At 46.6% G+C, this 26,557-nt stretch overlaps 1 protein-coding gene across 9 annotated transcripts in view; it reads left to right on the forward strand.

Moving 5' to 3' along the window:
• The window catches only part of igf2bp1 (insulin-like growth factor 2 mRNA binding protein 1), a 240,054-nt gene that overhangs the window by 150,596 nt on the left and 62,901 nt on the right, over positions 1 to 26,557 (forward strand). For all 9 annotated transcript variants that reach the window (XM_041173645.1, XM_041173647.1, XM_041173646.1 and 6 more), the window contains 5 exons: positions 1,009 to 1,072; positions 4,763 to 5,029; positions 7,012 to 7,146; positions 15,183 to 15,305; positions 18,802 to 18,937. In XM_041173645.1, the coding sequence (XP_041029579.1) occupies positions 1,009 to 1,072; positions 4,763 to 5,029; positions 7,012 to 7,146; positions 15,183 to 15,305; positions 18,802 to 18,937 (725 nt within the window). The remainder of the gene's footprint in view (positions 1 to 1,008; positions 1,073 to 4,762; positions 5,030 to 7,011; positions 7,147 to 15,182; positions 15,306 to 18,801; positions 18,938 to 26,557) is intronic.

Here is a 26,557-nt window from a genome sequence, read left to right on the forward strand (position 1 = left end):
TAGCAGCAGTGTGTACCATCTACAAGATGCACTGCAGGAATTCACCAAGGTTCCTTCAACAGCACCTTCCAAACCCACGACCACTACCACCTAGAAGGACAAGGGCAGCAGAAAAATGGGAATACCACCACCTAGAAGTTCCCCTCCAAGCCATTCACCATTCTGACTCCGAAATATATCGGCCGTTCCTTCACTGTCATTGGGTCAAAATCCTGGAACTCCCTCCCTAACAGCACTGTGGGTGTACCTACACCACATGGACTGCAGCGGTTCAAGAAGGCAGCTCACCACCACCTTCTCAAGGGCAATTAGGGATGGGCCATAAACACTGGCTCAGCCAGTGAAGCCCACATCCTGTGAATGAATTAAAAAGAAAGATTACAGAGATAAGGAGGGTTGAGGCCAGGGACAGATTTGAAAACAAGAATGAGAATTTTAAAACCAAGGTGTTGCTCGAGCATGGAGCCAGTGTAGGTCAGGGTGCCTTATTAGACCAGCTAGTCTTTGCCTGTCCCATCGTTTATATTTGCACTTTTACCCCTGATCAAATATAGCAAGTACAGACCAACACTGGGAATGAGGGAGGATGGGGGTGCAAGTGACTGGGAGGAAGGAGGGTCATGAGTGAGGGAGTGAATTAGCCAGTGAGAAAGTGTGAGTGTCTGATAGGGGGAGGGAATGAGTGAATGTGGGAGTAATCTGATGAACTGTTCCCAACTCTTGTCCACTCCCCAGGTAAATGGGGATTCATACCGGGCTGTGTCTTTCAGCTGAATATTTTTGTCTTCCTGTTCCTGGAGCTAAATTTTACGTAGTGTTAAAAAAAACTTTGAATATAAATCCGTAAATGCACTGGTGTGAGTGCAGCTCCTAATTTCGAAATGTACAGATTCATATCTGTAAGCCCCTTGTGTGGATTTGTCCTGAAAGGGGAAGTCTTGTGTGTCTCAAGAAGTTTATCTGGGCCTGGATGAGTTGTGACTGACATTTGCATTTCTCTGCGTCTAGTTAATACAGAAACTGAGTCGGCAGTGGTGAATGTCACATATGGAACCAAGGACCAAGCCAGACAGTGAGTACCGTGCAATGATTCGGCACAGAAGGAGACCATTTGGCCCATTGTGTTTGTGGTGGCTTTTATGATAGAGCTATCCAGTTTGTCCCACTCCTCTGCTCTTTCCTCATAACACTGCAATTTTTTCCATTTCAAGTACTTATCAATTCCCTTTGGAAAGTTACTATTGAATCTGCTTCCACTGCCCTTTCAGGCAATGAATTCTTGACCATAGCAACACACTGCTTTAAAAAATTGCTCCTCATATCCCCCCACCAATTCTTTTGCCAATTATCCTTAAATTTAATTTAAATTTAAATTAATTTAAACCCTTTGCTTACCAACTGTTCGGCCACTGGACACAGTTTCTCCTTAATTACTCTATCAAAAACTTTCATGAATTTGAATGCCTCCAGTAGATCTCCCGTTAACCTTCTCTGCTCTAAAACAACCTGGAAGGTGACCCAGCTACAGCCTGATCAAACGGCAGCTAACAAAATCGATCTCCACTGTTGTTAGCTGCCATTTTGCTTCCAGATGATCCTTCGAAGAAATGGGTGTCATGTCTGCACAGAAATTCCATCTTTAAGAGTAACTTGGTTTGATGATATCGGGTTGCCAATTCTGGTTGGACATATTCCTGGAGAAGTCATCACATGACCTCCTGCCCTGACCCTCCCACCCTCGCCGTCCTCCCATTGGTCAGCGGCCACATGCTTCCTCGTATTGTTCTGCCTCCCAATGACCAATTGGAAATATAACAGGTACATCATTACTCAATTGGGCTGTCAGTAAAACAGCCCTTTTCTCCTCACATTCCACACACCCCCCCCATGTCTAATATTTCTGTAACTAATAAAAACAGAAGTGTTGAAAAAAAAAGTTTATTTAAAAACGATTTTTTAAATGCCCCTATGATTTTTCTCCTGGGTGTTGTTCCCAATCCTGTCGGGGAATTATCTCTTTAATTCCTGGAGGGTTGGCAACCACTAGCCAGAAGGTGACCTCAGCTTAGGCCAACAATGGTACAGCAGTCATTGGACCAGAAATAGTGGGGAGAGTAAAAGTCTGTGAATGTGCTGGCTGTTATTAGTGTGTTTGAAAAAGCGAAATAATAATTTGTGGCAGTGAATGTATATGGTACCAACTGCAAAATGCAATAAGTTGTTGGACTATTTGCACCATTCCATTAATAGTCTCAGAAAAATGCAAGCTCGACCTCAATCTCCCTGTGAATTTCCAGAATTGTTACATTTACACTGTTACATCGAATTGACACAAAGTTAGGGCTGGTACTAAATGGCTTAAGGAATCTTTTAATGTCAATTCAATATTCATACAATACCACTCAACCTCTCCAGCCCAGAAAGAGAATAATGGAACAGCGGAGTCTCATTCTTGCAGGTAGTAAATTGTTTCTGGAGTTTTTTTGTTATTCTTTCTTTCTGCTTTTTTTTCTTGATTTCTTAATCCGATCTTTCTCTACATCTAATTTGACTTTAATTCACCCTATTCCCTTTCCTCTCTTTCTTTCTCGATCTTTAAATCTCATTGTTTAAGGAATTAGACCATTGATTGATCCCATCGTTCACTGAGCTTCTAGATGCCCTCTCACTGTTCTCTGCTCACTCTTTCAACAACTTGCAACATAAAATCTTTTTCAAGCTGAAAGGTGAGAAAACCAATCTAATAAACAGGACCTCACTCCAGTAAAATCTGGATTTCTAAAGTTTGTGGACCTAACAATTTGTGCTTATAAGCAAAGCAGATTGATGGAGTGGGCCTCCACAGACTGCCCCACCTAGTGGTGAATGGAGGCTGATGTTGGTGAGTTCCCCTTCAGAGAGTTTCAGAGAGATACATGCCAAATCTTCCAGTCTCCAGGTTGTTATAGACCAGATGTATGACTGAGATACCCATTGGGACACTGTGGAAGTCCTGATGCGCTAAACTTTGTGGGAATTCCCTGGAAAGCTTTGTCTTCTGATGGGCAATTACCTTCTGATACACAGATTAAATCCTTGACTAACATCTAGGTAACTACACAATTGATTCCCCAATCGCTCACACTGACCCCCACCTCCACCCAAGTACTTCCCTGGCCCCACAACTACACCTCCGACTACTTTTCTACCCCTGACAACCTGATTACCCCACTACCCCCCCACAACTGCCTGAACACCCTCCTGACATGATTAACCCCTCCCCCCACCGCCCCCCCCCCCCCCCCCCCCCCCCCCCCCCCCCCCACCTTCCTGGCCCGACCTGATCCCCCCGACCTGACTACTCACCTAACCACCTTACCTACTTTGCCATTTACCCACCTCATCCACCCTACCCACTTAACCCACCTCACCCACCTCATCCACCCTACCCACTTAACCCACCTCACCCAGCCTAACCATTTACTCACCTCACTCACTCATTCTCTCACCCATTCACTCTTTCATTACCATTTAAAGTGGACACTTAAACTTATCTTACGGCGACTTGTGCCATACAAAGGGGTGTTTTCTGCACTGATCCTCCGTGCAGTTCTCTGCGTGGCTTCCCGAACTGAGGGAATTTGAATGCTGCATCGGAAGTTGGAACCTTTTAAACGTAACCAGGTAAATGCGCAGTTTTCTGACTGATTAGCGTTGGACTCAGTGGTTCCGACACTGATTAGAAGATTGGGCCATAAGAGAAATTGTACTGGTAACGACTCCGCAACATCCTCCAAATCCATTGGGATGACCTTTAAACAAACGCTAGTGTCCTTCTTGAAGCTAGCTCCACAAGCATTCAGGTAAAACTCCTGCAAAATCAACTTTTTGATGGACTGGACACTGTGCCTGGATGACAGAAAACCATTCCCCCTGCCAGCTCCTGTTTTCTCAACTCTCAAATGGCCGACATTCCAGGGAGGACAAAGAAAACATGACAAAGACATTCTGAAGCTCTCCTTGAAGCACGGCAGCATTGATGTTAATGACTGGGAGGAACTTGCTAGCATTCATTAAAAATGGCAACAATCTGTCCATCAGGTTGAATCACACTTTGAGTCTTAATGATGAGCCAAAGCAGTGGCAGAGAAGGACAGAAAAGGAAGCAAATCTTGTACTCCGGATCCCAGTACCTTGTGGGATGTCCTATCCCATGTGTCCAAAGATCTGTGGGTCAAGAATTGGCCTGTCCAGCCTCATGAAGACCCACGGCAGAAACTCACGACTCTAAGTAGACGTCATCCTCGAATCGAGGGACAGCTAACGAAAGACTGAACAGGATGGGGCTGTTTTTTCTCGGAAAGAGGTGGCTGAGAAGGTGACCTAATAAAGGCCTTAAAATTATGAAGGGGCTTGATGGGGTAGAATTAGAGGAGATGTTTCCATTTGCGGCGGGGGGGAACCAAACCCAGTGGCTATAAGATCGTCACTGATAAATCCAATAGGGAATCCAGGAGAAACCCAGAGTCTGATTAGAATGTGGACTTCGCTACCACATGGAGCAGTTGTGGAGAATAACATCAATACATTTAAGGGGAAACTAGGTAAACACGTAAGGGAGAAAGGAATAGACGGATTTGCGGATAGGGCAAGAAAAGGTTGTAGGAGGCTCGTGTGGAGCATAAATGCCAGCGTAGAGGTTTGGGCCAAATGTTTCTGTGCTATAAATTCTCGGGACAAAAATAAAAATGGGCTGTTTTATTTCTCCATTTCTTTCCCTTAGAGCAATAACCAAGCTGAATGGCTACCAGCTGGAGAACTACAGCTTGACAGTCACCTACATCCCCGATGAGCAGGCAGTGCAACAAGGCCAGGAGGCAGGTCGCAGAGGGTTCAGTGGGAGAGGCCCTCCTCAGCAAGGCTCAGCAGCACCCACAAAGCAGCAATTTGACATTCCTCTGCGAATCCTGGTTCCAACCCAGTTTGTGGGAGCCATCATTGGAAAAGAAGGAGCCACCATTCGGAACATCACTAAACAAACACAATCCAAGTAAGATTCTCCTATCATTCTTTACACTGTCCAGACGTCTCGATATACTGAAAGTGGCCATGCAAATGCCCACAATCCAATCCTTTATTCTGAACTCCTCTACCCACTGCCTGTGGGGTGTTGACATTCAGCCATAAACTAATCCCACATCCTTGCCCAAGACCAATCTTGACATAAGAGCATAGGAACAAGAGGAGTCCATTCAGGCTCTTCAGCCTGTTCCACTATTTGATGGTCTGATGGTTGATCTATATCCTGATTCCGTCTACTCGCCAGGTAATGTAATGTGATTGATGTTAGCCCAGCGTTGTCATCCTGGGGTGATGTGTTGTAGAACAAAATGGAAACTGCATCCCCAAACATCAAGGGCCTTTAATAGCTCAATGTGTAACTGTTCCCTCACGTTTACAATACAACCCCAAGTTTTGTCCCTGTGCTGAGTTAAGTGATTATAGCTAAGGTAGTGTTACAATTGGCCTTTATTCCTTGGATAGAGAGAGAAGCTCTGCCATGCTTTTTATCGTTATCCAACTAATTCCTGTTGGAAGGCTTCTTACCCAGAAATTGGGAGTACCTTATTTATCTCTCGTATAAATAACTTGTTTATCTTCTTGGTTGGGAGGTGTTTCCTAGGGCTCGATTTCCCTGAGTGCAGTCCACAATGTTGCTGGCTGCTTCAGGATAACCAGTGTTGTAGAGGGGGCCTCAAAAAGGCAAACATCCTATTTATATATGCAAAAGGTGTAAAGTCTACTTAAGGTGTAAGTAAAGTTCACCTCTTTTTTTTTTAACCAATATGGCATTTGGCACATTTCAGACCGGAAATGTACAGGTGACTCCTGCCTGCCATTTTGGCACCTTAGTAGGCCATGTAGTACCTGGAAATGGGGGTGCCCCATGTCCCAAGTTCTAAGCCTGTTTAGGATTAGGTGGTACTCGTCGGCACCTAGACTACTGTTAGTGCCTTTGGTCACACATAGATGGTCACTGGTGCCCATGGAACTGTACCCGAGGCTAAACTGGTGACCACAGATACATTGTAATTCCAGCTGGTCCAACATTACTAAGTACTCTTAATTAGTTATTAAATTGTTTTAAGAAAACCACCTTGTACAGGTTGTTCCAGGTTGTGTAACGTCTCACACTCCCTGCTGTCCCTCTGGCTCCACATCAATGTTCTCAAGTTACAGTTTGAGGTTTGTGGTGACTAATGATCTGAGGAGAGCTGGACTGGGCTGTGGTGAGGATAGTGCTTGCTTATTTCCAGAGACCTAGCTGTAAAATTGAACATCTAGGAACCTCACAGTAAGGTTTCAGGGCTGATAGTTTTACTCAACAAGTCTATCAAGGGATATGGAACAAAAGCAGAGGAAAATGGAGCTGAGGCACGGATCAGCCGTGAGCTAATGACCGAATAGGCTTGAGGGGCTTAATATTTTACTCCTGCTGCAATGTTTCTCTTACTAACCTATCAGAGACTGGATGAAATATATTAATGTCCCATGAACAATGATCTGTCTAACCTTATAAACCATTGTTTTTGATCAGAACTAGTATGAGCATCTGAGGAGTGATAATGAGAGCAAGAGAGAACTTGAGAAGACAGGAAGGTCTGTTGCCCAGAAATTTCAGAATAACTTATTTATCTTACTTCTAAGAGTCAAGTATAGTAAGGAACAGGGATTGCGAGAAGTGAGTTCGAAACAGGATGGTACTGAGCGGACAGGAGTTGGAAGGAAATAAAAAAAAAAGTAGGAGAATAGCGGGAAAAGAATGAGACAGAAAGTGGAGAGAGACAGAGTGTAGGGAAAAGAGGGGAAAGTGTCGGAGGGGAAAACAAAAGAAAAGGGAATGAAAAAGTGTTGAGCAACCAACAGTGAAAAGAGCATTGGAGGGGAGAAAGAGAGGGGACGAGCATCAGAGAGAAAGAAAGGGGAAGAGAGAAAGTGTGTTGATACATCGCCTGTTTTTTGATTATGCAGGATTGACGTCCATCGGAAAGAGAATGCAGGTGCAGCAGAGAAGCCAATCAGCATTCACTCAACAGCCGAGGGCTGCTCTGCTGCCTGTAAGATGATCCTGGAGATTATGCACCAGGAAGCACAGGCAACCAAAACGTACGTAACTCAGCAACAGTCACAGCAACCATCAGGGCAAAACGAGGGACCCCTCATTGTGATATACCTCTCATTCTTAACTAACCCTCTGATATACTCCACACCCCTCACTGTACACTCTGAATAACTCACACTGTAACGCTCTGATATACTGTACACCCCTCACGGTACACTCTGAATAACTCACACTGTAACGTTCTGATACACTCTACACCCCTCACTGTGCACTCTGAATAACTCACACTGTAACGCTCTGATATACTGTACATCCCTCACGGTACACTCTGAATAACTCACACTGTAACGTTCTGATACACTCTACACCCCTCACTGTACACTCTGAATAACTCACACTGTAACGCTCTGATATACTCTACATCCCTCACTGTAACATTCTGAATATCTCACACTGTAACGCTCTGATATACTCTACACCCGTCACTGTACACTCTGAATAACTCACACTATAATGCTCTGATATACTCTACATCCCTCACTGTAACATTCTGAGTAACTCACACTGTAACGCTCTGATATACTCTACACCCCTCACTGTACACTCTGAATAACTCACACTGTAACACTCTGATATACTCTACACCCCTCACTGTACACTCTGAATAACTCACACTGTAACGCTCTGATATACTCTACATCCCTCACTGTACACTCTGAATAACTCACACTGTAACGCTCTGATACACTCTACACCCCTCACTGTACACTCTGAATAACTCACACCGTAACACTCTGATATACTCTACACCCCTCACTGTACACTCTGAATGACTCACACTGTAACACTCTGATATACTCTAAACCCCTCACTATACACTCTGAATAACTCACACTGTAACGCTCTGATATACTCTACATCCCTCACTGTAACATTCTGGGCAGAATTTCCCCGTTGGTTTGCAGGGCTCGGGTGAATATCCTGACATCTCTACGCGCCATCATGATATTTTGTTGGGTGGGTCTGTGATGATCTCCGCTGTGCCCCTGCCACTGATTAACAGGCCACTTAAGGCCCTTGACTCACCAATCGATGCCGATTTTTTTGGCACCTGTGGAATCATTGGGTCAGTGCACGGGCACAATGTGCATGCGGGTGAGATACTTTTCTGTTAACCTCATCCACGGGCGGGATAAGAGGGCTCAGTGGGGTCGCGAGTGTGCTCTCTCAGGGATTGATGTTTCAAAGCTTTTGAAACTTGCCTGTGTTATCTGCAATACTTCAAAATGCTTATCAGCTGCTTGGTTTGGACTCTTAACCCTCATGTCAGCACTCTGTAGTGAGGAATCTTTTTTGGGCCTGCAGGTTTCTGGAAGCCTTCCCATAGCCTGGGAATGGCAGCTGTACTCTCCACTGGAGGCACTTCCACTGAGGAGGAAGTGGGGGGGCTAGAAGGAGGAGGAGGCCAGGAGTGCACATTCAGCCTCCAGGGGAGCCACCTTTGGGAGGACAGGCGCAGGCACAAGGGGCGCAGGGCCAAGAGGTAGTCCAAGGTGGAAAGGGCCGTAGAAGATGCCACTATCCTGCTGCCAGGGTTTACAGATGGTGAAGCAGCTACCTCAATATGCCTGAGGTGCAGTGCCGAAGGAGGCTCCGTCTCTCAAGGGAGACAATCACCTGTATCTGTCAGATGATTGGGCCTGAGATCTCCCCTAACTGTGAGGGTGGACACCCCATGCCAGTGGCTCTAAAGGTCACAGCTGCCCTCAACTTCTATACCTCCAGCTCCTTCCAGGGCTCGGTAGGTGATCTTTGTGGTGTCTCTCATTCAGCTGTCCACACTTGTGTCAAGCGGGTTACAGACGCTCTGTTCAGACGTGCATTGACCTTCATCCACTTCCGCTGGGACCAGGCAAACCAGACAGAGCGAGCCAGAGGCTTTGCATCGATTGCTGGCTTCCCCCGTGTCCAGGGTGCTATAGACTGTACACACGTGGCCATCAAGGCACCAGTAGGTGAACCCGGTGCCTTTGTCAACAGGAAGGGCTTCCACTCCATGAACGTGCAGATAGTGTGTGACACAGGATGCAGATTCTACGAGTCTGTGCAAGGTACCCAGGCAGCTCCCACGACACATACACCCTCAGACACTCCCAGGTGCCGGGGCTCTTCAGTGCTCCAGCCCGGCTGGATGGATGGCTGCTGGGTGACAAGGGCTATCCCCTCAGAAGGTGGCTCATGACGCCTCTCCACCAGCCAAGAACAGAAGCTGAGCAGCGGTACCCTCAGCCGTGGTCACATGTCTGAATTTAATATCTCAGGCAAATAAATTTAATGAAACAAAATGACATGGGTGTCCCAATTCAAAGCAAATCATAAAGACCTCATCTTGGGCCAACACAAAAGCACCAGTGATAAACCTGTGGTGTGCCTAAGGTGCCTTATGTTTATACTTTCGGGGCTACGTCTTGGTGCTGCCCCCTCGCTGGGACTGGCATCGGAGCCAGCCTGCTGATTCTGCTGTCCTGTTGGCCTCGATGACCTTGGCGGCCGTCCTCTGGCCCATGGAGCCTGTGCTGTCCCCGCCTGGGAGGGAGTGACCAGTGCCACAGCTGGCATCTCTCCAATCATCGCAGTCTCGCCAGATGCTTTGGTCACCGGGAGAGAGGCAGAGGATCTGCTGTCCTCATCTGGAGCGTCCTGAGCCTGCAGACACCCAGACAGCTGCTGCGCCGACGTGAGGTCAGTTCGGACCTCCCTGCTCGTTGTGGATGGATGGGCACCGAGCTGGGAAACTTGGTGCCCAGATCATCTCCCACACTGGCACTGACCAGCTGAGGTCAATGCTGATGTGAGGGCTTGCTGGTCCAAGCGCATCCCCAGGAAGCCCTGATGGGTCTCCTGGTGGAGCACCTCCATGAGAGTCGCCACTCTCTCCATGGAGGATGCATGGCGCTTGGACATGTGGCTCATTGCTTTGGCGAGAGTCCGCGTAGACTCCTCCACCACGGAGACCAAGCCAAGCATGGCCTCATGTATCTCCCCCAGATGCTCCCGCACAGCCGGCCGCATTTCCTGCACCTGCTGCATCGCAGACAACTCCAGAGGCTCATCATCAGGCACCGACTGCAGTCCTCAGACTGCTGTCGCCATGGGTACCCTCTGTCTCTGCCAGCTCCTCCAGCGACTGTGAAGTGCCCTCACCGCTGTGCCCCGGGACACTAGCTGATGTTCCAATTCCCACTGAGGTGCCAGTATCTGCGCTGGTGCCTGCCTGGCAGTGATGGTGTGACCCTAGTGCTTCTAATTCTTCTGCGACCTCAGGTGTTAGAGGCAACCCCTCTGCCTCCTCCTCCCGGCCCTGCTCCAATGATGCTGAAAGGAAGAACAAGGACATTTGATTCATTAACGTGGAGACAATGTCAAAGTGCATCCCTGTCCCCTGGATCATTATGCGCTCATCCTCCCATAAGCAATGGTCAAGCCAAGTTGTAAAATTAAATCACTGAACATTCAACACTGCCATGGCTATTGGGAGAACAATGGTGACCTCACTGCTGGGCAAGTATACCCGCCCGTGGCACCCCAGCCTCACCGACACCGGTGGACCTAGTGCCTCTCCAAATCCAGGGCCTCCTGCTCAAACCGGCTGAGAATGTCTAACTCTGCCTGGCCCCAGCCAGTCCTCACCCACCCTGCAGCTTTATGAGCATTCTACTCCCGAGAAGGAGAGAAGGGCATTGATTTGTGCAAATTGCGCATGGACTCTCTTGGCACACGGCCCACCCCAACCAGACTGGGACGTATCAGGGCTCCAGAGCCTCCTCACCCCACTGCTGCTGAACACTCACACAAAGCTGCTCGGCCCGTTCCCCATCCCCCCATCCCCGCCTCGGACACACGCTGCCTACATCACATTAGGCACTACACGGTATATCCTTCCATAGTAAGGAGGCGCAAGCATATGGAGCGCAGAGGGCAGCAGATGGTTTGGTGCCAACGCCACCTTGAAGCTCCCCTCCCAGCATCTCATCACCCTGATTTTGACATGTCCTGCAGTTCCAGCTCTGCGCCCAGGTGCAGCTCCTCCAGGTTACCCCCAAAACAGTCATGTGGGTGTCACTGTACCATATGCTGCGGGTGCAGGACCCATCTCATCACCGCCCTCTCGGGGTGACCTCAACATGGGCAATATCTGCTGGCCCACCCAACGAGGGATACATTCCATCAACGATTCAATGCACTCACTACACTCAGACTTGGTGGGTGGCTGGGTGGGGGGCCAACCTGCTGGGTTAAGTGACCAAGGCCAACATTGTCCTCACCCTGCCAGAGCGCTACAAGTCGTTGAAGCGCTTGCGACACTGGAGCCAGGTGCACTGCACCACATCGTGGGAGCTCACCACCACCGCCACCTCCTCCCAGGCACGTTTCGTCATGTGGGGGGGTCTCCTCCTCCCGTTCTGGGGAACCAGCACCTCCCACCGTGCTGCTAGCTCCTCGAGGAGGGCAACGAGGCAATCATCAGAAAAACTAGGGGCGCACTGGCCCTCCCGCCCTACCCTCCGGCCTGGCCTGTCCCAGGGGCCTACCCTTCGGACTTGAATAACCTTCCTTGCTCCTCTGCAAAGCCCTTTGCCCCACCATTGCGAGCAGCCTTTCCAAGGCTGACAGGCCTTCCTTTGTACAGGCTGCTGGGCCACCATTGGACCCGGTGGGCTGAGCGTGCCCACTGCCACCCACCCTCGCCTGCAATGCACGGGAGTGGTGAAGTACGCTGGGCGGGCTTAATTGGCCCACCCGTGTAACATGGCGGCACAGACCTGATCGTGAGTGGCAATCGGGTCTGCACCCGCTCGCACTCCACACCCCCCTGCTATCCAGAAAATTCTGCCCTCTGATATACCCCACACCCCTCACTGTAACACTCTGATATATCCCACACCCCTCACTGTAACACTCTGATATACCCCACACCCCTCACTGTAACACTCTGATATACCCCACACCCCTCACTGTAACACTCTGATATACACTACACCCCTCACTGTAACACTCTGATATATCCCACACCCCTCACTGTAACACTCTGATATACACTACACCCCTCACTGTAACACTCTGATATACCCCACACACCTCACTGTAACACTCTGATATACCCCACACCCCTCACTGTAACACACTGATATACCCCACACCCCTCACTGTAACACTCTGATATACCCCACACCCCTCACTGTAACACTCTGATATACCCCACACCCCTCACTGTAACACTCTGATATACCCCACACCCCTCACTGTAACACAGTGATATTACACACACCCCTTCCTGTAACACTCTGATATACCCCACAGCCCTCGCTGTAACATTCTGATATACCCCACACCCCTCACTGTAACACTCTTGATATACCCCACACCTCTCACTGTAACACTCTGATATCCCCCAGACCCCTCACTGTAACACTCTGATATATCCCACACCCCTCACTGTAACACTCTGATATACCCCACTCCCCTAACTGTAACACTCTGATATATCCCACACCTCTCACTGTAATGCTCTGATATATCCCACACCTCTCACTGTAACACTCTGATATCCCCCAGACCCCTCACTGTAACACTCTGATATATCCCACACCCCTCACTGTAACACTCTGATATACCCCACGCCCCTAACCGAAACACTCTGATATACCCCACGCCCCTCACTGTAACACTCTGATATACCCCACGCCCCTCACTGTAACACTCTTAAATACCCCACACCCCTCACTGTAACACTCTGATATACCCCACACTCCTCACTGTAACACTCTGATATGCACTACACCCCTCACTGTAACACTCTGATATGCACTACACCCCTCACTGTAACACTCTGATATATCCCACACCCCTCACTGTAACACTCTGATATACCCCACACCTCTCACTGTAACACTCTGATATACCCCACACCCCTCACTGTAACACTCTGATATGCACTACACCCCTCACTGTAACACTCTGATATATCCCACACCCCTCACTGTAACACTCTGATATACACTACATCCCTCACTGTAACACTCTGATATATCCCACACCCCTCACTGTAACACTCTTATATATCCCACACCCCTCACTGTAACACTCTGATATACCCCACACTCCTAACTGTAACACTCTGATATACCCCACACCCCTAACTGTAACACTCTGATATACCCCACGCCCCTCACTGTAACACTCTGATATACCCCACACCCCTCACTGTAACACTCTGATATACCCCACACCCCTCACTGTAACACTCTTGATATACCCCACACCCCTCACTGTAACACTCTGATATACCCCACACCCCTCACTGTAACACTCTGATATACCCCACACCCCTCACTGTAACACTCTGATATACCCCACACCCCTCACTGTAACACTCTGATATACCCCACACCCCTCACTGTAACACTCTGATATACCCCACACTCCTCACTGTAACACTCTGATATACCCCACACCCCTCACTGTAACACTCTGATATACCCCACACCCCTCACTGTAACACCCTGATATACCCCACACCCCTCACTGTAACACTCTGATATACCCCACACTCCTCACTGTAACACTCTGATATACCCCACACCCCTCACTGTAACACTCATATACCCCACACCCCTCACTGTAACACTCATATACCCCACACCCCTCACTGTAACACTCTGATATACCCCACACCCCTCACTGTAACACTCATATACCCCACACCCCTCACTGTAACACTCATATACCCCACACCCCTCACTGTAACACTCTGATATACCCCACACCCCTCACTGTAACACTCTGATATACCCCACACCCCTCACTGTAACACTCTGATATACCCCACACCCCTCACTGTAACACTCTGATATACCCCACACCCCTCACTGTAACACTCTGATATACCCCACACCCCTCACTGTAACACTCTGATATACCCCACACCCCTCACTGTAACACTCATATACCCCACACCCCTCACTGTAACACTCATATACCCCACACCCCTCACTGTAACACTTTGATATACCCCACACCTCTCACTGTAACACTCTGATATACCCCACACCCCTCCCTGTAACACTCTGATATACCCCACACCCCTCACTGTAACACTCTGATATACCCCACACCTCTCACTGTAACACTCTGATATACCCCACACTCCTCACTGTAACACTCTGATATACCCCACACCCCTCACTGTAACACACTGATATATCCCACACCCATCACTGTAACACTCTGATATACCCCACACCTCTCACTGTAACACTCTGATATACCCCACACTCCTCACTGTAACACTCTGATATACCCCACACCCCTCACTGTAACACTCTGATATACCCCACACTCCTCACTGTAACACTCTGATATACCCCACACCCCTCACTGTAACACTCTGATATATCCCACACCCATCACTGTAACACTCTGATATACCCCACACTCCTCACTGTAACACTCATATACCCCACACCCCTCACTGTAACACTCATATACCCCACACCCCTCACTGTAACACTCATATACCCCACACCCCTCACTGTAACACTCTGATATACCCCACACCCCTAACTGTAACACTCTGATATACCCCACACCTCTCACTGTAACACTCTGATATACCCCACACCCCTCACTGTAACACTCTGATATATCCCACACCCCTCACTGTAACACTCTGATATACCCCACACTCCTCACTGTAACACTCTGATATACCCCACACCCCTCACTGTAACACTCTGATATATCCCACACCCATCACTGTAACACTCTGATATACCCCACACTCCTCACTGTAACACTCATATACCCCACACCCCTCACTGTAACACTCATATACCCCACACCCCTCACTGTAACACTCTGATATACCCCACACCCCTAACTGTAACACTCTGATATATCCCACACCCCTCACTGTAACACTCTGATATATCCCACACTCCTCACTGTAACAATCTCTTGTTGCCTGTATTTCCTACCTGAATTTTCCTGCTTTTGTTTAACTGCAACCTCCTCTCCACAGAGCTGAAGAGGTTCCATTGAAGATTTTGGCGCATAATAACTTTGTTGGCAGGCTGATTGGGAAGGAGGGCCGGAATCTGAAGAAGGTGGAACAGGATACAGAAACAAAAATCACAATCTCTCCGTAAGTCCAGTCTCCTCTTCAAACCTCCCACAGGTGTGGGGACAGAGACCCATCCCGCCAACAGAAGCTTTGGCTCTTGCCATCCATGAATGGGAAATGAAGAACTGCCTCTTTTCCTCTTCAAGTTATCCGGTTTTCCCCTCCCTTCCCATGAACGTTTTCTCATCCTAAATGACTGGTCCATAGTTAGGCATCAGCCTTGGCCTCATCTCGAAAACAGAAGGTGAAGGATTGCAGTCCTGCTCCAGAGATTTGAGTTTAAATTCAGTGGGAGTGCTGCACTGTCCAAGGTGTCATCTTTCAGATGAATTCTTAAACCTTAGCCCCATCTTTCTCAGGGGAAAGTAAAAAATCCCACCGTACTATTATGTTGAAGAGGAAGGGAGTTCTCCCTGGTGTCCTGGGCAATATTTATCCCTCACCCAACATCACTAAAAACAGATTATCTGGTTATTATTATATTGTTGTATGTGGGAGCTTGTTTTGTGGAAACTGGTGCCAAGTTTCCTGTATTGCGACAGTTACTACCCTTCTAGAGCATTTCATTGGCTTTTTAAAAATTCATTCATGGGATGTGGGCATCGCTGGCTAGGCCAGCATTTATTGCCCACTCCTAATTGCCTTTGTTCAGAGGGCATTTAAGAGTCAACCACATTGCCGTGGGTCCGGAGTTACATGTGGGTCAGACCAGGTAAGGACAGCAGATTTCCTTCCCTAAAGGACATTAATGAACCGGATGGGAAGACTTGAAGCACTTTGGGACATCCTGGGGGTCAAGAAAGACACTATAGAAATTCAAGTTATTTTTATGCTACTGAGTAAGCATGGGGTAGAAATTGACCTTTTCTGCAGGGTTAAAAATACCCAGTGTTTTGGGCATACTTCCTGTGCCCCAAGGGTGCCTAAATTAATTCACTGTCACGCTGAAAACAGACAATATTCAGTGGTCCAGAGCAGCCTCCAAAACTCCAAAAACAGACATTAGGTTCCTTGAATATGACAATGGAAACTTAATTACATAGAATTTACAGGGCAGACACAAGACTTTCAACCCACCTGGTCCATGCTGGAGTTTATGCTCCACACAAGCCTCCTCCCACCCGTCTTCATCTCACCCTATCAACATAACCTTCTAACCCTTTCTCCCTCATGTGTTTATCCAGCTTGCCCTGAAATGCAGCCGCGTTGTGCTCAGGACCTGGCTGCAACCTAACCAGTCACCACCAACAAAATGGGGTAGATTAACTCCCAGCTGCATTGCAATAACACAGGCTGCTGCCCTCATTCCCCGCCCCCCCGGGACCTCTCCTTAAGGCTGTTGCTGACAAGGGATTAGGTCATGGGGTGTGGACGTTAAGAGTCAACCACACCAATGTGGGTCTGGAGACAGCAGATTTCCTTCCCAAAGGAGATTAGTGAACCAGATGGGTTTTCCTTGACAATTGGCAATGGTTTTATGGTCATCATCAGATTTTTAATTCCACCATCTACTATGGCGGGATTTGAACCCTGGTCCCCAGAGCATTACCCTTGATCTCTGGAATACTATGCCACTACGCTACCACCTCCCCTGATTAGGCTGCACAGGCCAAGAGTTTGCCCCAATGATTTCTGAGGCCCAATTGCCACAATCGCTCGCTGTGCCATCTTGTGCCAGCCTAGCGGAGTGGATGTTGAATATTAGCCGCTGAATTCTGCCCTTCCCATTCCCATAACAGGTGCCATGTGCAGCCAGTGCCAGTCAATAGCAATGGCCAGCAGGAGCTTAATGGCTGATTTTAACACACTCCCTGGCTCAGGGATAATGAGGCCAATTGCTGTTACTGTGACAGAGACCGGCCAACAGGTTCTGAGATCTTTTGTACGAGGTTGAACCACAGTTGGCAACATACTTACACACTGAGCTGCAGCAGTCCTGCCCTCCTACAGGGGGCACTGCCGTGCTTATTCTGCAAGGTTCCTGTTAACCTTGTGCCCACAGTTGGCAGCAGTGCCACCAACAGGCTCCTGCCATTAATGCAGCAGCAATCGTTCAGAAGAAACCCAAAGTATTATGGCCTGTAGGCAAGAAAATACCAATTCACTCTCAGGTGAAGCACTTTGGGATCTCCCATGATTTTTGAGGTGGTTAGAAAAATACTTCTTGTAAGGCACTGGGAGGCACATTAACCAACCAGTGATGAGGGACTTAATCATGTGGAGAGACTGGATAAGCTGGGATCGTTCTCTTTACAACAGGGAGGTTATGGGGGAATTAGATGGATCTTTTTCTGATCTCGCCCCCTTCAAGAATAAACCTTTCTTGGGGTGGCCAGTTTTCTAGGGCAACAGCACAACCTGGATGTTGGGCAGGACCCCACCCTGGGCTATGGTGACCCCCCCCCCAACACCCCCTCGCCCAGCAGCATGTTGAGCTCTTTGTCGGTGCAGATGGTGAGCTGCAGGTGGCGGGGGATGATTCTCGTTGTGCCGGGTCGTGTTGCCGGCCAGCTTGAGGATGTTGACCGTCAGGTACGCGAGAACAGAGGCCAGATAGACCTGCTTGGCACAGTGACCCTTGCGCAGCAGCTGGTGGATATGGCTGGCAGCCAACAGGAGACCGGCTCTGGAGGAGCGAGTCCTGGCCTTGGCACATCCTTTGCCATTGGTTTTACTGCGACCAGGCATCTTTCAGAATTAGCTCTCTGTTCAAAATCATGAACGATGTTGATAGAGTAAATGGAGAGAAACTCTAGAGATGGAACTAGAGGATGTAGATTTATGGTGATTGACAATAGAACTGCTGGAGGGGGTTGGGATGGAAATAAGGAGGTTTTTTACTGTATCTGGGATGCACTACCTGAAAGGGTGATGGGAGGGAATTCAATAATAACTTTTAAAAAGGGGATTGAAGAAGTATTTGAAGGGGAAAGGGTTTATGGGGAAAAAGCAGGGGAGTGGGATTAATCAGATAGCTCTTTCAAAGCCACATAGGCTCCTTCGGCAGCACCTTCCAAACCCACAACCGCTACCATCTAGAAGGACAAGGGCAGCGGACACATGGGAACACCAGCACCTGGAAGTTCCCCTTCAAGCCACTCATCATCCTGACTTGAAAATATATCGCTGTCCCTTTAATGTCACTGGGTCAAAACTCTGGAACTCCCTTCCTAACAGCACTGTGGGTGTACCTACACAGAGACTGCAGCGGTTCAAGAAGGCAGCTCACCACCTTCTCAAGGGTAACTAGGGATGGGCAAAAAATGCTGGCCCAGCCAGCGAAGCCCACTTCCCGTGAATGAATAAAAAAATAGACATGATAAGTTGAATGGCCCTATCCTGTGCTAATCATTCCTTGATTTTATGGGGGCAGCTCTTAGCAGTGTGTTTTCATTCAGCGTATGACTTGTAAATTGAATTAGCAAAAGATACACAAAACAAAAGCTTTTCTTTCAACAAGATTTTCAAAGAAACATTCTATGTAAGAGTTACAAGAGTTTCCACCTTGCTGTGACAGCTTGCAGGACCTGACACTCTATAACCCTGAGAGAACCATCACAGTGAAAGGTTCCATTGAAGCTTGCTGCAAGGCTGAGGAAGATATCATGAAAAAAGTGAGAGAAGCTTATGAGAATGACATTGCTGCTATGAACGTAAGTTTGCATCAAGGAAAGGTCATGTTTCCTCTTTTAATGATACTTATCTCTGAATTTGCTTTTAACTTTTAATGGGTCTCTAATTTCATCTCATATCTCATATTTTCTCTGCATCTGTTTCTGTTTTTCTCTTGCCCGTTCTCTTTCTCTGCAATTTTCTCTGCAGCTTTTTTTTTCTCTCAATTTCGCCCTCTCTCATCCTTTATTTCCCTCTCCCTCTGTCCTGTCAGTATTCATTTCTCTCTCTCTCTGCCCTCTGTTCTGTCTCTCTGTCCCTCTCTCCTTGATCTTTTCTCCCTCTTGCTTCGATCTACTGTATGTTTTTCTATCAATTCCTTCCTGTCTCTGTTCCCTTTCCTGTTTCTCCCTTTTTGTTTGCTTTTCTCTTCCTTCTGGCTCTCTTTCCCTCTTTACTGCTTTTCTTTCTCTTTTTATTCAAACAAAGCCATTTGTTTGAAAAGTGGCCACAAACAAATGAAACTTTTGCAATTGATTTTGCTAAATCCTGAGTGAAACTTCAGCCCCCAATAACCAAACAAAGCCACATCCTTAGGAAATCCAAAACATACCACAGCAACATTGCAAAACAGCAGCAAGAGATGGGTGACTGATGCCTATTTTAATTCAACGACAATCATTGTTATCTCAGTTACCTCATCACAGCAGAGAGACAGTGTGAAATGGACGAACAGTTGGGGATTCTCATGTTGGAAGTTCTCATACTTGCAGTGCTGCTTCGGTTAAAATGAACTATTTTCCACATGTAAACCAACCACCCAGGTGTGACACTCCTGTATCTTTATAAATGTACCTGCCCAGGAGTGTAAGACTCCAGCTTCTCTATAAATGTACTTGCCCAGGTGTAACACTCCAGTATCTCTATAAATGTACCTGCCCAGGTGTGTAAGACTCCATTATCTCTATAAATGTACCTGCCCAGGTGTAACACTCCAGTATCTCTATAAATGTAACAGCCCAGGTGTAACACTCCAGTATCTCTATAAATGTACCTGCCCAGATGTAACACTCCAGTATCTCTATAAATGTACCTGCCCAGGTGTAACACTCCAGTATCTCTATAAATGTACCTGCCCAGGTGTGTAAGACTCCATTATCTCTATAAATGTACCTGCCCAGGTGTAACACTCCAGTATCTCTATAAATGTAACAGCCCAGGTGTAACACTCCAGTATCTCTATAAATGTACCTGCCCAGATGTAACACTCCAGTATCTCTATAAATGTACCTGCCCAGGTGTAACACTCCAGTATCTCTATAAATGTAACTGCCAAGGAGTGTAAAACTCCAGTATCTCTATAAAACTACCTGCCAAGGTGTAACACTCCAGTATCTCTATAAATGTACCTGCCCAGGTGTAACACTCCAGTATCTCTATAAATGTACCTGCCCAGGTGTAACTCTCCAGTATCTTTATAAATGTACCAGCCCAGGTGTAACGCTGCAGTATCTCTATAAATGTACCTGCCCAGGTGTAACACTCCAGTATCTCTACAAATGTACCTGCCCAATTGTAAGACTCCAGTATCTCTATAAATGTACCGGCCGAGGTGTAACATTCCAGTATCTTTATAAAAGTACCGGCCCAAGTTTAACATTCCTGTATCTCTATAAATGTACCTGCCCAGGTGTAAGACTCGAGTATCTCTATAAATGTATTTGCCCAGCTGTAAGACTCCAGTATCTCTGTAAATGTACCTGCCCGGGTGTAACACTCCAGTATCTCTACAAATGTACCTGCCCAGGTGTAACACTCCAGTATCTCTATAAATGTACGAGCCCAGGTGTAACACTCCAGTATCTCTACAAATGTACCTGCCCAGTTGTAAGACTCCAGTGTCTCTATAAACGTACCTGCCCAGCTGTAAGACTCCAGTATCTCTATAAATGTACGAGCCCAGGTTTAACACTCCTGTATCTCTATAAATGTGCCTGCCCAGGTGTAACATTCCAGTATCTCTATAAATGTACCTGCCCAGCTGTAAAACTCCAGTATCTCTATAAATGTACCGGCCCAGGTTTAACACTCCTGTATCTCTATAAATGTACCTGCCCAGGTGTAACACTCCTGTATCTCTATAAATGAAGCTGCCCAGGTGTAACACTCCTGTATTTCTATAAATGTACCTGCCCAGGTGTAACACTCCAGTATCTCTATAAATGTACCTGCCCAGGTGTAACACTCCAGTATCTATATAAATGTACCTGCCCAGGTGTAACTCTCCAGTATCTCTATAAATGTACCGGCCCAGATGTAACTCTCCAGTATCTCTATAAATGTACCTGCCCAGGTGTGTAAGACTCCAGTATCTTTATAAATGTACCGGCCGAGGTGTAACTTCCAGTATCTTTATAAAAGTACCGGCCCAAGTGTAAAAATCCTGTATCTCTACAAATGTACCTGCCCAGGTGTAACACTCCAGTATCTCTATAAATGTACCTGCCCAGCTCTAGGACTCCAGTATCTCTATAAATGTACCGGCCGCGGTGTAACATTCCAGTATCTCTATAAATGTACCTGCCCAGGTGTAACACTCCTGTATCTCTATAAATGTACCTGCCCAGCTCTAAGACTCCAGTATCTCTATAAATGGACCTGCCCAGGTGTAACACTCCTGTATCTTTATAAATGTACCTGCCCAGGTGTAACACTCCAGTATCTCTATAAATGTACCTGCCCAGATGTAACACTCCAGTATCTCTATAAATGTACCTGCCCAGCTGTAACATTCCTATATCTCTATGAATGTACATGCCCCGTTGTAACATTCCTGTACCTCAATACATGTATCTGCCCAAGTGTAAGACTCCAGTATCTCATTAAATGTACCTACCCAGGTGTCACACTCCAGTATCACTATAAATGTACCTGCCCAGGTGTAACACTCCAGTATCTCAATACATATACCTGCCCAGGTGTAACGCTCCTCTATCTCTATAAATGTACCTGTCCAGGTGTCACACTCCAGTATCTCTATAAATGTACCTGCCCAGGTGTAACACTCCAGTATCTCAATAAATGTACCTGCCCAGGTATAAGACTCCAGTATCTCTATAAATGTACCTGCCCAGGTGTGTAAGACTCCAGTATCTCAATAAATGCACCTGCCCACGTGTAACACTCCAGTATCTCAATAAATGTACCTGCCCAGGTGTGTAAGACTCCAGTATCTCAATAAATGTACCTGCCCAGGTGTAATACTCCAGTATCTTTATAAATGTACCTGCCCAGATGTAACACTCCAGTATCTCTATAAATGTACCTGCCCAGGTGTGTAAGACTCCAGTATCTCAATAAATGTATCTGCCCAGCTGTAAGACTGCAGTATCTCCATAAATGTACCAGCCCAGGTAGAACACTCCAATATCTCTATAAATGTACCTGCCCAGGTGTAACACTGCAGTATCTCTATAAATGTACCAGCCCAGCTGTAAGACTCCAGTATCTCTATAAATGTACCTGCCCAGGTGTAACACTCCAGTATCTCTATAAATGTACCTGCCCAGGTGTAACACTCCGGTATCTCTATAAATTAACCTCCCCAGGTGTAACACTCCAATATCTCTATAAATATAACATGCCCAGCTGTAACACTCCAGTATCTCTATAAATGTACCTGCCCAGGTGTAAGACTCCAGTATCTCTATAAGTGTACCTACCCGGCTGTAAGACTCCAGTATCTCTATAAATGTACCTGCCCAGGTGTAACACTCCAGTATCTCTATAAATGTACCTGCCCAGCTGTAAGACTCCATTATCTCTATAAATGTACCAGCCCAGTTGTAACACTCCAGTATCTCTATAAATGTACCTGCCCAGGTGTAACACTCCAGTATCTCTATAAATGTAACTGCCCAGGTTTAACACTCCAGTATCTCTATAAATGTACCTGCCCAGCTGTAGGACTCCAGTATCTCTATAAATGTACCGGCCGAGGTGTAACACTCCAGTATCTTTATAAATGTACCGGCCCAGCTGTAACACTCCTGTATCTCAATAAATGTACCTGCCCAGGTGCAATACTCCTGTATCTCAATTAATGTACCTGCCCAGGTGTAAGACTCAAGTATCTCAATAAATGTACCTGCCCAGATGTAACACTCCAGTATCTCTATAAATGTACCTGCCCAGCTGTAACATTCCTATATCTCTATGAATGTACATGCCCCATTGTAACATTCCTGTACCTCAATACATGTATCTTCCCAAGTGTAAGACTCCAGTATCTCAATAAATGTACCTACCCAGGTGTAAGACTCCAGTATCTGTATAAATGAACCTGCCCAGCTGTAAGACTCCAGCATCTCTATAAATGTACCTGCCCAGCTGTAAGACTCCAGTATCTCTATAAATGTACCTGCCCAGGTGTAAGACTCCAGTATCTGTATAAATGAACCTGCCCAGCTGTAAGACTCCAGCATCTCTATAAATGTACCTGCCCAGGTGTAAGACTCCAGTATCTCTATAAATGTACCTGCCCAGGTGTAAGACTCCAGCATCTCTATAAATGAACCTGCCCAGGTGTAACACTCCAGTATCTTTATAAATGTACCTGCCCAGGTGTAACACTCCAGTATCTCAATAAATGTAACTGCCCAGGTTTAACACTCCAGTATCTCTATAAATGTACCTGTCCAGGTGTAACACTCCAGTATCTCAATAAATGTAACTGCTCAGGTTTAACACTCCAGTATCTCTATAAATGTACCTGCCCAGCTGTAGGACTCCAGTATCTCTATAAATGTACCGGCCGAGGTGTAACTCTCCAGTATCTCAATCAATGTACCTACCCAGCTGTACGACTCCAGTATCTCTATAAATGTACCTGCCCAGGTGGAACACTCCAGTATCTCAATAAATGTAACTGCCCAGGTGTAACATTCCAGTATCTTTATAAATGTACCTGCCCAGTTGTAATACTCCAGTATCTCTATAAATGTACCAGCCCAGTTGTAACACTCCAGTATCTCTATAAATGAACCTGCCCAGGTGTAACACTCCTGTATCTCTATAAATGAACATGCCCAGCTGTAGGACTCCAGCATCTCTATAAATGTACCGGCCCAGATGTAACACTGCAGTATCTATATAAATATACCTGCCCAGGTATAACTCTCCAGTATCTCTATAAATGTACCTACCCAGCTGTACGACTCCAGTATCTCTATAAATGTACCTGCCCAGGTGGAACACTCGAGTATCTCAATAAATGTAACTGCCCAGGTGTAACAATCCAGTATCTCTATAAATGTACCTGCCCAGGTGTAACACTCCAGTATCTCTATAAATGTACCTGCCCAGCTGTAAGACTCCAGTATCTCTACAAATGTACCTGCCCAGGTGTAACGCTCCAGTATCTCTATAAATGTACCGGTCGAGGTGTAACATTCCAGTATCTCTATAAATGTACCTGCCCAGCTGTAAGACTCCAGTATCTCAATAAATGTACCTGCCCAGCTGTAAGACTGCAGTATCTCTATAAATGTACCAGCCCAGATGTAACACTCCAGTATCTCTATAAATGCACCGGCCCAGCTGTAAGACTCCAGTATCTCTATAAATGTACCTGCCCAGGTGTAACTCTCCAGCATCTCTATAAATGTACCTGCCCAGGTGTAAGACTCCAGTATCTGTATAAATGAACCTGCCCAGGTGTAAGACTCCAGTATCTCTATAAATGTACCTGCCCAGGTGTAAGACACCAGCATCTCTATAAATGAACCTGCCCAGGTGTAACACTCCAGTATCTTTATAAATGTACCTGCCCAGGTGTAACACTCCAGTATCTCAATAAATGTAACTGCCCAGGTTTAACACTCCAGTATCTCTATAAATGTACCTGTCCAGGTGTAACACTCCAGTATCTCAATAAATGTAACTGCCCAGGTTTAACACTCCAGTATCTCTATAAATGTACCTGCCCAGCTGTAGGACTCCAGTATCTCTATAAATGTACCGGCCGAGGTGTAACACTCCAGTATCTTTATAAATGTACCGGCCCAGCTGTAACACTCCTGTATCTCAATAAATGTACCTGCCCAGGTGCAATACTCCTGTATCTCAATTAATGTACCTGCCCAGGTGTAAGACTCAAGTATCTCAATAAATGTACCTGCCCAGATGTAACACTCCAGTATCTCTATAAATGTACCTGCCCAGCTGTAACATTCCTATATCTCTATGAATGTACATGCCCCATTGTAACATTCCTGTACCTCAATACATGTATCTTCCCAAGTGTAAGACTCCAGTATCTCAATAAATGTACCTACCCAGGTGTAAGACTCCAGTATCTGTATAAATGAACCTGCCCAGCTGTAAGACTCCAGCATCTCTATAAATGTACCTGCCCAGCTGTAAGACTCCAGTATCTCTATAAATGTACCTGCCCAGGTGTAAGACTCCAGTATCTGTATAAATGAACCTGCCCAGCTGTAAGACTCCAGCATCTCTATAAATGTACCTGCCCAGGTGTAAGACTCCAGTATCTCTATAAATGTACCTGCCCAGGTGTAAGACTCCAGCATCTCTATAAATGAACCTGCCCAGGTGTAACACTCCAGTATCTTTATAAATGTACCTGCCCAGGTGTAACACTCCAGTATCTCAATAAATGTAACTGCCCAGGTTTAACACTCCAGTATCTCTATAAATGTACCTGTCCAGGTGTAACACTCCAGTATCTCAATAAATGTAACTGCTCAGGTTTAACACTCCAGTATCTCTATAAATGTACCTGCCCAGCTGTAGGACTCCAGTATCTCTATAAATGTACCGGCCGAGGTGTAACTCTCCAGTATCTCAATCAATGTACCTACCCAGCTGTACGACTCCAGTATCTCTATAAATGTACCTGCCCAGGTGGAACACTCCAGTATCTCAATAAATGTAACTGCCCAGGTGTAACATTCCAGTATCTTTATAAATGTACCTGCCCAGTTGTAACACTCCAGTATCTCTATAAATGTACCAGCCCAGTTGTAACACTCCAGTATCTCTATAAATGAACCTGCCCAGGTGTAACACTCCTGTATCTCTATAAATGAACATGCCCAGCTGTAGGACTCCAGCATCTCTATAAATGTACCGGCCCAGATGTAACACTGCAGTATCTATATAAATATACCTGCCCAGGTATAACTCTCCAGTATCTCTATAAATGTACCTACCCAGCTGTACGACTCCAGTATCTCTATAAATGTACCTGCCCAGGTGGAACACTCGAGTATCTCAATAAATGTAACTGCCCAGGTGTAACAATCCAGTATCTCTATAAATGTACCTGCCCAGGTGTAACACTCCAGTATCTCTATAAATGTACCTGCCCAGCTGTAAGACTCCAGTATCTCTACAAATGTACCTGCCCAGGTGTAACGCTCCAGTATCTCTATAAATGTACCGGTCGAGGTGTAACATTCCAGTATCTCTATAAATGTACCTGCCCAGCTGTAAGACTCCAGTATCTCAATAAATGTACCTGCCCAGCTGTAAGACTGCAGTATCTCTATAAATGTACCAGCCCAGATGTAACACTCCAGTATCTCTATAAATGCACCGGCCCAGCTGTAAGACTCCAGTATCTCTATAAATGTACCTGC

The sequence above is a fragment of the Carcharodon carcharias genome, chromosome 23 (assembly GCF_017639515.1).
Source record: "Carcharodon carcharias isolate sCarCar2 chromosome 23, sCarCar2.pri, whole genome shotgun sequence".
Lineage (NCBI taxonomy): Eukaryota > Metazoa > Chordata > Chondrichthyes > Lamniformes > Lamnidae > Carcharodon > Carcharodon carcharias.